This window comes from Pinus tabuliformis, chromosome 3_1 (assembly GCF_031772625.1).
Source record: "Pinus tabuliformis cultivar Carrire ecotype Pingquan chromosome 3_1, CPIR1, whole genome shotgun sequence".
Taxonomy (NCBI): Eukaryota; Viridiplantae; Streptophyta; class Pinopsida; order Pinales; family Pinaceae; genus Pinus; species Pinus tabuliformis.
The window spans coordinates 690,646,591-690,659,710 of record NC_142301.1 but is presented as its reverse complement, the minus strand read 5'-3'; the positions used below and the strand labels follow the sequence as shown (position 1 = coordinate 690,659,710).

The 13,120-nt window shown below is 38.1% G+C and overlaps 1 protein-coding gene and 1 long non-coding RNA gene across 5 annotated transcripts; one reads left to right on the top strand and one right to left on the bottom strand.

The window, feature by feature from the left end:
- Positions 1-881: 881 nt before the first annotated feature.
- Positions 882-6,302, bottom strand: LOC149189019 (uncharacterized). 4 transcript variants are annotated; one of them, XR_016255865.1, is made up of 5 exons: positions 6,023-6,302; positions 1,892-2,018; positions 1,681-1,701; positions 1,385-1,565; positions 882-1,267 (listed from the first exon to the last, which is right to left on the bottom strand). It is a non-coding gene; the product is annotated as an uncharacterized LOC149189019 (long non-coding RNA). The 4 variants fall into 4 exon arrangements; XR_016255864.1 differs by having other exon boundaries at positions 882-1,565; XR_016255867.1 differs by lacking the exon at positions 1,892-2,018 and having other exon boundaries at positions 882-1,565.
- Positions 6,303-10,307: 4,005 nt separating this feature from the next.
- LOC149189018 (uncharacterized) lies at positions 10,308-12,845 on the top strand. The gene is made up of 2 exons (XM_089410104.1): positions 10,308-11,768; positions 12,366-12,845. Exons 1-2 carry the CDS (start codon positions 10,308-10,310, stop codon positions 12,843-12,845), a joined length of 1,941 nt encoding a protein of 646 aa, XP_089266230.1.
- The last annotated feature ends 275 nt before the right edge of the window (positions 12,846-13,120 follow it).

The window sequence follows — 13,120 nt, the reverse complement described above, 5'->3', positions numbered from 1 at the left end:
TTCTTTCTTCAAAATTAGTTAGCATTGGGGTAGGGAGAGGTTCTACACTACATTGTGTTAAAATAGGAAGGGCCTAAAAATCCTGCAAAGAAGCCAAAAAGAAAAAGATTCACTAGGCAATCCTAGAGAAAAGGGTCTAGTAACCCTCATATACATGAAACCAAGCAAATATGACCAATAAAGAAGAAATAAATTGAAATTTCAGAAAATATGTCCCAATTTAACCAGTGTGATGACGCAAAGGATGAGACTAAATCTGTTCAGTCCACTCATTAATTAGGAGAAGAGTCCCAAACGAAGGCGGCCTATGGGATGAGATGAATGGGGAGCAATAATCGGGCAGGGGAAGATACCAAACACACTACGACACGAAGAAGGCCTACTAGATGCCTGGTTGATATCAAGGAAATCAAATGATTCAAATGAGGGTGCATATGACATAAATAATCTCTCATAAATGCATGATTGAGAGTGATTAAGGAATATGAAACACAAAGTTCCCAAAAGAAGTGACCGGATGTTAACAACCGGGTTTTCTTTGGGGATGATGGATGCTTCTTTTACCGAAGGTATCAACACATCCGGTGTGACGACTGAACGTGAAACTCTTCAAGTTTCACAGATTCTTTTTGGCCAGATCTTAATAATGGATACTTGATTACTTGATTTGTGTTTTCATAATGCACCTACTTGATTTTGTGTTCTCATAATGCACCGCTTCAAATTTGATTTGTGTTCTCATAATGCACCTCTTCAAATTTCTAGCATAATTTCTAGCCAATTGCAATGCATGATTAAAAGGGATTAATGAATATGAAACACAGGGATTAATGAATATGAAACACAGGGATTTGTAGTCTATTACAAACGGGCACAATTAGTAGAGTTCCCAAAAATTATGAAGGCACATCTCCTTTTACCCAGATTCTTTTTGCCCAGATCTTAATGATTACTTGATTATGATTTCATAATGCACCTACTTGATTTTGTGTTCTCATAATGCACCGCTTCAAATTTCACAAGTTATTGTTGCATTCTAGCATAATTTGTAGCCAATTGCAATGCATGATTAAAAGGGATTAAGGAATATGAAACACAAATATTTGTACTCTATTACAAACGGGCACAATGAGTAGAGTTCCCAAAAATTACGATGGCATATCTCCTTTTACCCAGTTGGTTTATCCGTAGGTTATCTCCTTTTACCGAGTTGGTTTATCCGTAGGTTGCGCAGTTGATTAGACGTAAATTTCTCAGGTTGATTCGTCTGAAGAACCAGTTCCAAATCGATTCTTAGACCAAGATACAAGAGCAGCAGCTACGGGCACAGCTATTTACCTACTTAGACATAAATGTGACTAATATAATACAAATATCCTTTTACCTAGTTGGTTTATCCGTCAGTTACGCAGTTGATTAAGCTCCGGTTGATTAGTCTGAGGAACCCGTTCCAAATCCATTTTTAGACCATGATGCAAGAGCAGCTACAGATACAGATGTGGATGTGGACGTTGGACCAGCAGCTTAACCACTATTTTGTCCAGTGGAAGCACCAACACCAATACCTGCACGAAAGCCAGCAGTTTCACCTGTGCCCGCAGATTAAGCGATTTTTATAAAGAACATGGTAAAGTCCCGTATCGTCAAGGACATCCCTTCGAAACTGAGACTTATCCCTACCTGGCAACCCACAAGTCCTCCCTGGGGACGGGAATGCAAATTATGCAACACCCACAAAAGGACACTAAATATTAGAAATTAAACAATAAATACAGTATATTCTAGAAATTAAACTAGGCCTTTTATCATTAAACAATCAATACAGTATATATTAGAAATTAAACTATGCCACATGGATATCTAATTATGAAGCTCAAGTACATCACATAACTTGTCTCTGTTACGGCTCCTTTGATGATTCAATGCCACTGCTAACTTCACGATCAAGTTCAATGTACAAAACTTCAAATGTGTATAACTTCAGGCAGGCCATGGGAAATACAGCATACACACTGCTTCTGTGGGCATACGTGCACATACAGCATACACACAAAACAATGTCAAATTTACAGACAAACACGCCTAACATCACAGAAACAAAACCATACACAGGGAAAGTCACCGTCTTATTACACAATAGCATATATATTGAAAAGGTTTTCTCTCACAGAAACAATGCCTAGAATCACTGAGCCAAAACCATACATAAGGAAAATCACACAAAACCATAATACGATGGAAGAATTTTCTCAATTTTTTGAATCTCTGTCACTGTCTTTCTCCTTGCATTACAGAACAACTTTTATTGCTTTGTACATTATTCATATGCCAAGAGGCAGTCACTAGCTGTGTCTCCTGTAAAATATGCTCTGCTTCATCTTCTGCGTATTTCACATCCCTTTTCAGCGTTATTTTCGCTACCCTCAAAACTGCAAAGAGTTACATATATTACACGGATATTATTATTTTCAGAATCCGCCATTCTTGTCTCTATACAACAACTTAATTCTATTGCCTGACACATTATTCCTGTACGAAAATGGCAGTCGGTTTTCCTCTTCATCATCAGCAAAATCTGCACTGGTCCACCTTCTCGGCCTTTCACGCTCCTTTTCTGCACTATTTTTGCCGCCTTCAAAACTTCCCAAATTGTCCTACTCCCCAGCCTATAGCAACCATCTGTCACTTAAACTGTGCAACCTCGTAACCTCAAAGTTTCAGAACTCGACTCGGATTCACTTTGCATTCCCTCGTCTTCCTAAATATCCAACCTCCTCTTGTTGCTTAATCTCTTGAGCATCAACTAGAAACAGTCCACAACCCATTCCACAACCCATTTTATGAAGTACTGCACATGTAGCAGTTTACATCCAAACACATTTGTAGACTATAACAATATACATATTGTAGACTCTTTCATGTCCACCAACCCAACAGCGAATATACTCAATCCCTAATGCTCAAATTTAAAATTTCATAACTGACACAAACACGCTGTTAATAGTTAATACGTCATAAGCAGTATCAATAAACCTGATTGGCTCAAAGGCAAAGCTTTGCCGTCATGTATGGCAATGTGCCAATATAGAATATTCTATTCAAGCGGTGTTTCCAATTGTAAACTAATTGTAAGCTTTTTGTTTATGACGAGGAGTTCCATATGCGTATTAGAAATAGACACCCACATTAGCACAGCAGGTTAGGTGCTCCACAACAGCCACAGATAAGTATTGAGGCCTAACACCAGCTTCTAGAGAGTATGTTAATTTTCTACAGACATTTGAATAACGACACTGACCACTATAGGATAAAATATATTCCAGTGGCCTTGCAAAAATTACCACCTTAATACAATGACATATTGCATTGAGCAAATATGAATCAAGAAGCTAAGAACAATAATGTCTAGATTGTTTAAACTATTTTAAACAACCATCAATTAAAATTATAAATCATTATAGCTTAAAATTATAAATCATTATAGCTTAATCTGTTTTAAAGATGACAACAATGTCTACATTGTAATATGCGTTAAAGTTTTAAACCATCCGGTGCAAATTGTCCGATCAATCATTCATATATATGTCATCGAATGGATTAAATGGAGAAAATAACAGGAACAGTATTGACAAATCACTACAAAAGATGGCTTGCGAATAGCACGAGGTACTTGAGATATGTGGGAATAACAGAATGACACTAGCAGAATATGATCCAGGTCGTTTGTTTAAGCGGCTATTTATATACGTTGCCGTGTGGATTGCCTTGGTCCCGTTATCTTCTTCTATCACTATGACTGAAAGATAACGAGTGAGGATAACGAGTGAAGACTAAAGTTGTATTAGTTGACAATGCAATGACATTGCATTTAGCAAAACATGAATCAAGAAGCTAAGAACAAGAAGGAAAATAGATTTAGCAAAACATGAATCAAGAAGCTAGGAACAACAAGGAAAATCGATTTTTTTTTCTTTGCGGAACTTTAAATTTGAAATGTTCTACTAAGGTAAGAATTTATTTGAAATGTTATACTAAGATAAGAATAAGAATTTTTTTAGGGTTCGGCAAACCCATTTTAGCAAACGAACCCAGGCTGCAGTTATTGAGCACCAAGTTCTTTCTTAGGGGAAGAACCCGGTTCATATGGGTTCATCTGGGAAGTCCCCGCTCCAGCACATGTTTATAGCAACAAGGTTCTTATGGGTTATGGGAAGAACCCAATTCTTATGGGTTCGTCCCTGTTCATGGGAACAAGAATCCGGGACAGAACCGCGAACCCATGCTTCACAAACTTTTTGAAATTATAAAATGTCAGGGATATGAACAAATTAAACTTGCTCAAACAGTATCATGATGCTTTTATTTGTTGGATGTCATCTGCGATGATGCAGCAATTTTTCATATAAGCTAATTTTGATTTTGTATAGATTTTGAATACAGCAATTTTTCGTATAAGCTATTTTGATTGTGTATAGATTTTGGATACAGCAATTTTTCATATAATCTAATTTTGATTTTGTATGGATTTTGGATTATTTACTGGTATATATGCATCTAAAACTTAGATTTATATTTATTACGTATTAAATATTGAAAATTTTATATACAAACTTTTAGACTTATATTTATTTATTACGCAGTAAGTTTATATTTATTACACATTAAGATGATTTGAAAAATAGAAAATCTTCTGGCTGCTTAAAGCATGAGAAGTGTCAGATAAAATAGATGAAAATAATAAATTTCCTTTCTGTTTGTAAGATCCGATAAAATTTATGTATATTGAAAGATTTGGAAAAATAGAAAATCTTCGGGCTGTTTAAATGATAAAAGTGCCCGGTAAATGAGATGCCGGTAATAAATTTATTTTACGTTGGTAAGTACCCAATAAATTGTTAAAATTTATGTATATTGAAAGATTTGAAAAAATGTAAAATCTTCTGGCTGCTTAAATGATAAGTTCCCAATAAAACAGATGCCAGGAATAAATTTATTTTCTGTTTGTCAGTAATCTGATAAAATTTATGTATATTCATGGAAAAAAAAAAAAAAAAAAAATTCAAAAGATATTCTCATAGAAAAAAATTAGTGATTTTCTATTTCTTCCACAGAGAATACACCACACTCCTCTCTCCCAATACCTAAAGTTCAGTTTAATGAAGATTCCATGGTGTGAGGAATCAGTTGAATGCCATCAAATAAACTAATCCGCAATCCTTCCTTCTACGCCTTTTTTAATTTTAAGATTAAACAGAAACACAATCCTTCCTTTCACATCTTTTAGAATTTAAAATTGAAAAGAAACGCAATCCTTCTTTTTACGTCTTATTGCATTTAAGAATTAGCAGAAAATGCAAAAATGACAACAACAAATAACTTAGATTTAACAGAAACTAACAAATAAATGGAGGAAAGAGTTTTATCGGACTGCATACCTCATAAAATTAGTGTGTTGTAACTTTTAAATACCTGGCACAATCGTTTAGTGTATCGGGTGGGAGGCTTTTGAATATGTAGGCTCTTCGTCAAAATTGGATTAACCGTCGGCCATATCAAACAATCAATCAAAGATTGCATCACAAAACTCGCGACACAGACCTCCGGCAAAAATAAGCTCGGATGGTTGGGAAGGTTCACCCTCCCCCAAAGAAGAAAATAAAAGCATTTCATTAATCTGATGGCCCGCCTGCAAGCGCACCCGCAAAGGCAATGCCACATCAAACCCCAATGAAGCTTTAATGGCTATTGGGTTTATATACATCAATCACCCTTCACTTCCAAATAAAAATTTCTTCAAGAATGTAAATACAAGATAGATGCCAATCCCCGTGATTTTGGATCTCGTGGGACACAATTTTCCCTCAATTCATCCCTCCATAGCCCTAGATCTCGAAAAATAAATCTCCAAGAATATAGACTGACAACGGCCTCTGATCATCTCGACAGGTTCGAAACGTAAATTAAAAATGAAACCATCCATTAAATAAAATACTTCAAAAGATGGCAATGGCTTCTAACAGACCTTTATTGTCAGAGCGTTTTCAGATAAATCATGGTCAGCTTGGAAAACCCTTCATAGAGAAACGTATCCAGCCAATGTAGTCCGATCGATCGTTCCAAAACCCCGATTCTCCAGCAGATAGTATTCCTGAACATTGGAAATGACGAAAACACAAGGAATTCGAAAAATTGACCACCAAGCTCAGTCTAGCATCCTAAACAGACAAGCTAAGCTAACTCAGTAACTGAAGACGTCCAGAATCGAACCCCGGCAACTACTACCAAAACGATGAATGAACGGGGATTTGCAATGCCCGACTCTGCAATTTAAAGAAAATTCTGGAGAAACTGACGGCTCAGATTAATGGTCGAATATTCTGATCGGATGGTCCACATATCTCGCAACTTTCGGCAGAGTGTGAGTCTAGTTGACAGGCACGTCAGCTTGAATTCCGTTCAGCGCGCTTCTCGACAAAAATCTCGATTTTGGAGATTCCGTGACACGTCATCTCATCTTTATTGGACGTTATGGATATGGTTGACAAAATCTTCATATGTGGTTCTCGACAAAAATCTCGATTTTGGAAATTCCGTGACACGTCAGATCACCTTTAATTGACGTTATGGATATGGTTGAAAAAATCTTCATATTTAATTTTTCATATATTTTTTATTACAATAATTTCAAAAATTAACACCTAATTTAATAAAAAAATTAAATTCATTATACGGTTATATATTCCACTTGTGATTTTATATCAAAATTAGCCACTAATACATTGCTTTACACAGGTGCTTAATTTTCATATATTTTTTATTACAATAATCCTAAAAATTGGCACCTAATTCAATGAAAAAGTTTTAAATTCAGTATACGGTTATATATTCAACTTGTGATTTTATATCAAAATCGTCACCTAATACGATATAAAATTGGCACCTAATACATTATATATTCAACATGTGATTTTATATCAAAATTGGCATCTAATACATTGAGGAAAAATTTGACGAAATTTTTCCTAAAATTTTGCACATACAAATACAAATTTCTTATATTTACTTTATGGATATACGAGATATATTTTATATTTAATTTAGTATCTTTTCCCATAAGATACCTTGTCTTTTGGCATGTTTCAGGTTTCGAAGCATGTTATTATAAAGTCTCCAATGTAGGTAAATCTTCACTTAAATTTTACATAGGCTTTTTCTCTCAAAAAATTATCTACCAAATTTCATACCAACTCATTCTCAAATTATTAAATGGAAAATATTAACCATGTAATGTATTTTTAATGAAATCCAATGGAAAATATTAACCATGTAATGTATTTTTAATGAAATCCATTCCATTTGATTCACATGTAATGTGTTTTAAATTAAATTCAATGGGTCTTGGAAAATGGTATATAATAATAATAAAATATTATTTTTATAATTTGATATAATACTAAAAGATATTAATTTTTATAATTTGAGTGGAAAATGTTCACTAAAATTAATATGGTTTATTAAATATTAAGAAAGTAAAAAAACTAATCGAAATTTTTTAACATATTATTTCTATGCTTGAAGTGAGAGAAGCATTCTCAAATCGCCATAGTTTTGTTGTTTTAATAAGTCAGTAAGGTTGGTAATGTGATACATATTTTGAAAATTAAAACGAATTTGGCTATAAGCTTGACATACTAAATAAAGTGTTTTTCATCTTTTATGTTTTTTTTTTAAGGTTATCTAATCAATTTCAAAGAGGGTAGGGTATATACATGTAAATAACTTGTAATTTGCAAATATTTGTGTGGTATTGGCAAGGTATTAACAAATCGCATTTTTTCTTATGGGCTAAAGATTGTGATGAAGTATATATATTTTTTTAAATATGGATCTAGAATAATTATCATCATAGGAATTATCCATTGGAATCGAGGAAAAGCAAGTGGAATTAAGGGCTTTTAGAATTTGTATAGAGGGTCTTTATTCTTCAATACTTTTGAGAAGATCCATTTTGGCAAGGTGACAGATCTATGCATTTGGAGAGGGTAACTTAGAGCTTCCACAAGGTTCATCTACAATAATGACTAGGGTGATAAGAGTTAAGGAGGTCCAATCTCATACTGATTTTGGAGGAAGAGGAGATTGATTATTTACAGGATCCACTGGAGGGCCAACAGATATGGTCTAGTTAAAAATTCCACCCATTTGTTGACATGTGAGAGCCATAGAAGCAATCACACATGGGGTCTATCTTGCTAGAGGATGAGGTTATCATCATTGTTGGTGAAATGGTTCAAGCTTTATCTAAATCCAATGTATGAGAGGGTAATTCGACTAGGGATAATATGAAGAGACTAAGAGATGCATCTACTAATGTTCTTAGTTATTGGACCAAAAATCTTCTAGGAAAGTGTATTAGGATCAATGGGCATTAACACAAATGATATGCAAGGTACAATGATTTAACATAGACAACTAATTGCATAGTCATATTTACTCTAAAAGAGACTTGCAAAGGTACAATGAGATTGCGTGTAAGAGAAGCAGTGAACCAACAAGAGAATATAAGGGAAAAATGGCGATGTGGAGCAAGGGCTCTGCATTCTAGGGTTTCAGCGTTCTCTGCAATGGCAGGTCGCTACAGACAGCAGAAGACCTGCAAATACTGACGGCTTCACAACTTTCATTCCCAGCTCGAACGTTTAGAACTTCATGAACCCCCCCAGGGGGAGGGCGCTGCGCCTCCCCCACTGGATGATGCAGGGCGGCAAAGGAATAAGGAAGGCGATAAACCAGCGGACCAGAGTGAGGACAGCATGGATCTGAACTCACAACAGACAAAACAGGATAACAAAAAGCAACCCAAGGTCAGCTCGACAACATGCAAACCTATAGCTACTGAGCGTCCGAAGGTAGAACTTCCAAGCCACAGAATCAATGCTCAGATACAGTATATGAGAGACCATGCACTGATAGGCAATTTCATAGGACTTTGGCCGACTGAGAAGGCGCTGCGGGGATGGATAGCAGCAAAATGGAACCCAAAGGGAAATATAACCCTGTAGTTGGGGCCAAAAGGGTTCTTCACAGCCATTTTTAACTACCTGGAGGATCGGATTAGGGTGCTAGATGGAGGGCCTTACTTCTTCAATGTCGCCGGTCTATATCTCAGAGGGTGGGTAGAGCGCTTCAACCCTGATAAGGAGGATCTCAGTTGGGCTCCAGTCTAGATCCGACTGTACTCACTTCCCATGGAGTACTGGGATGAAGCGTCCCTACAAGAGATTGGAAATGTTCTGGGTGAATTTATAAAAGTTGCAGAGGAAACAAAAATTCGCAGATATACCTCCTTTGCTCGTATTTGCGTCTACATGCACCTCAACAAGGCCCTCCCAGATGCGGTAAGTTTATTCCATGATGATATTGAATGGGTTCAGTTGATTGATTATGAACATGTGCCATTTAGATGCCGAAGATGTCACGCCCTGGGCCACTTATTCAGGGATTGCCCTTTAACTCAAAAATCTTCTCTCTCATCTGGACTTGATTTGCCTGAGGCTGATGGCTTTACCAAAGTAGCCAGTCGTAGGAAAAACCCACAAGAAATCAGCTTCAAATTCTAAAATGCCTCAAGCCAGTTCCTCCAAGCCTTCAACAAGCAACAGCTTCGAAGCATTAGCTCGTCAAAATGACCCGAGCTCTAAAATTCCCGCTCCCCCAGAGACGGAGATGATGAAGGACAAACAATCGAAGCAGGTAGACTCCAAAGCGCTACAAGCAGATCCTCTGCTCAAAGATACCTCCTCTTCAGATAAGCACTAGATCCCAGCATGGAATACTCAAGGAATGGAGGTAGACAACATACAATCTGATTCCAGAATAGCAGAAGAACCAAATGAAGAGTTAAATGAATCTCAGATCATGGAGGAGGAAACAGAGGCTATAGACATTGGGGAACTAGACATCCAGGGCCTAGAGCAGGCATGCAATACAAACAATTTTGACAAAATTCCAGATCGACAACTTGAGAATCTGGAGGAGATCCTATCTCGGGCGCAAAGGCAAAAATCTTTAGGTATTCAGACTGGAAGCCCCTGGGATGGAAGATTCATTACCAAAGATATCAAAAAGCGTGGAAGGAAAACAGACCTCCAACGAACAATCAGAATAGGAGAAATGCTAGTGGAGTCAGGCAGGTACTCCAAGCTAACCAAGTACTATAACTCTGATCATAATCCTTCCCAATGAAGTTAATATCATGGAACATAAGAGGGCTTAATGGCCCAGGGAAAGGAAGACTACTCAAAAACATGATAATGCGAGAAAAACCTCAAATCCTTTTCTTGCAAGAAACCAAATGCAATTCAAACGCTCTGGAAAGAATTGCAGCAAAAGTATGGCCAGGGAGTCTCACTGTTGCAATGGATGCCGATGCAGCGTCTAGAGGCCTTGCAATCTTATGGGACGCCCGAGCTATTAGACTCAACAACATCCATGCAAATAAGAACTTCCTCCAAGCAATTTTTCACATCATTGGGACAAATATACACGGGCTCTTAACCAATGTGTATTTTCCCCAAGAGGCTACGCATAAAGCAGAAATCTTGAACACCCTCTCTGCAATCAACGTTGACAGATCGCACCCATTATGGATTTTTGGAGGTGACTTCAACATGATTACTAGGCTGGTAGAAAAAAGGGGAGGCAGGAACAGAGGGAATCAGGAAGGGAAACCCCTAAAAGACTTCATTCATAATAACTGGCTTATTGACCTGCCTTTCAATAATGGTCTCTTTACATGGAGCAACAAGAGAGCAGGGTCGCAGCAGATCGCTTCTCGTTTGGACAGATTCTTACTCTCAGACAACGCTATTCATATCGGTGGAGACTTTGCAGCTTCCATCCTGCCTCTCACGGGATCTGATCACTGGCCCATCTCCCTTCATTGGACGCGTCCTGGCAACCAGATCCGAAGACCGTTTCGTTTTGAGGCTTTCTGGATGTCTCACCCGGATTTCCACAACTTAATCAACTCAGAATGGAACAATTTCTCCCCTCCAACCGGGTCAAAGATGTTTCAATTTCAGCAGAAGCTAAAGCATCTTAAAGGCAAGATCAAACAATGGAATCATACTTCTTTTGGTAACATTTTCCAGGCTCAGAGCACCCTTGATCAAGATATGAAACATCTGCAGCAAAGGATTATTGTTGAAGGCCGCTCCGATGACCTGTCAGAACAGGAAAAAGTTCTTGAGACGCAAATCTTAGAAAGGGCTAAGCAGGAAGAAACACTATGGAGGCAAAAATCAAGAATAAGGTGGCTTAACGATGGAGAAAAAAACACAAAAAATTTTCATAGTACCACCATCCAACGTAGAATGAATAACAACATAACTCACATTCAAAATGAGCAGGGAGTTAAAGTGGAAACACATGAAGAAATTGAAAGCGAACTCCTAAACTATTTCAAGCAAGTGCATCGCGAGCCAAATTCAGACAGATCGCTGGCCATAGAAAAAATTACTCGAAATATTCCTAAAATTATTTCTGAGGAGCATAACCAACTTCTTCTCAAGCCTGTAGACTTACAGGAGGTTGAACTGGCAGTTCGTCAGCTGAAAGCAGGGAAAGCACTCAACTCGAATGGATTCACCTCCAACTTTTTCCACAATTTCTGGGATTTGATCAAGATGGAAGTCTGGCAGGTGGTTGAGGAATCAAGATCCTTAAGATGGATGTTTCCGGGAGTGAATGCCACATTCATTGCTCTGGTACCCAAGGTGGATCAGCCTAGCACTCCTGACAAATACAGGCCTATAGCTCTGTGCAATATAATTTACAAGATAGTCTCCAAAATCATTGCCTCCAGACTCAAATTGTTGCTTCCTCTCATCATCTCGCCTGAGCAATCTAGATACCTCGAAGGTCAGCAGATTACGGATGGCATCATCCTAACTCATGAAATAATTCATTCCCTGAAGCACTCCAAGAAGCCAGGTATGCTCCTCAAAATAGATCTTTCAAAGGCTTTTGATAGCTTAAGCTAGTTGTACATTAAAAAAGTTCTAATTGCTTTCGGCTTTGCTCCTCCTTGGGTTAGATGGGTTATGAGTCTCATTTCCTCCTCTTTCTTTTCTGTTCTGGTCAATGGTATTCCCTCCTCTCCTTTTCATCCTTCCCGGGGAATTCGGCAGGGAGACCCTCTCTCCCCTTTCTTGTTTGTTATTATGGCAGAAGGATTGGGCCGAAGCATTAAACTAGCTCAGCAATCTCAGCTTCTTAGAGGCTTGTCTTTTCACAACTCTTCAGCCTTCACACACCAGCAATTTGTTGATGACAACATGCTCTTTGGGCATCCTTCTGTCTAGGAAGCTCGTCAGCTCAAATCATTACTGACGGACTTCTCGAAGGCCTCAGGAGCATCTATCAATAATTCTAAATCCCAGATATTCTTTTTCCATACCCCTGCTATTACTCAAGCAGCTATAGCCCGCATTCTAGGATTCTCCATTGCTATCCTTCCTTCCAAATATTTAGGAGCTCCTTTGACTGCCTCAGCCCTAAAGCATTCTTCATGGAATATCCTCTTAGAAAAACTGGAGGCTCGCCTTTCCTCTTGGACTCATAGATCTCTTAATATGGCGAGTTGCCTAGTCCTCATAAAAGCAGTTCTTCATTCTATGCCGCTATACCTCTTCTCCATCCTTGCGGCTCCCAAATGGGTTCTCAAAGAAATCAAGCATCTTCAGAGATCCTTTCTTTGGGGTAGTTCCGGTCTCAAACGCAAATGGGCTCTTGTCAAATGGGACACTGCATGTCTTCCAAAGAGCGGCGCGGTACTAGATTAAGGGATCCTTCTCATAGTAATGAAGTCATGGGAGCTCGAATTTGGTGGAAATGGTTGACTGCGCCTCTCACCCCCTGGGCTTCTCTCTGGATAGCAAAGTATGCAAGCAACTGCCCAACTGAGGAACTAATACGAATGTCAGAAGTTAGCATGGGCTCCCTCATATGGAACTCGGCCAAGCAACACAGAAGCCTCATTCAGCAGCACAACTTTTGGGAAGGTTTAGCCTCGATAGCTTGGCAGTTTCGTTCTTCTTCCTGGTGGGGCGGCAGTCTA

Bases quoted from the DNA above. Each gene is read 5' to 3' on its own strand.
- LOC149189018 (XM_089410104.1), top strand. From the start codon at position 10,308: ATGATAATGCGAGAAAAACCTCAAATCCTTTTCTTGCAAGAAACCAAA. The intron at 11,769-12,365 runs GTACCCAAGGTG...CCTTCTGTCTAG, and splicing joins ATGCCACATTCATTGCTCTG to GAAGCTCGTCAGCTCAAATC.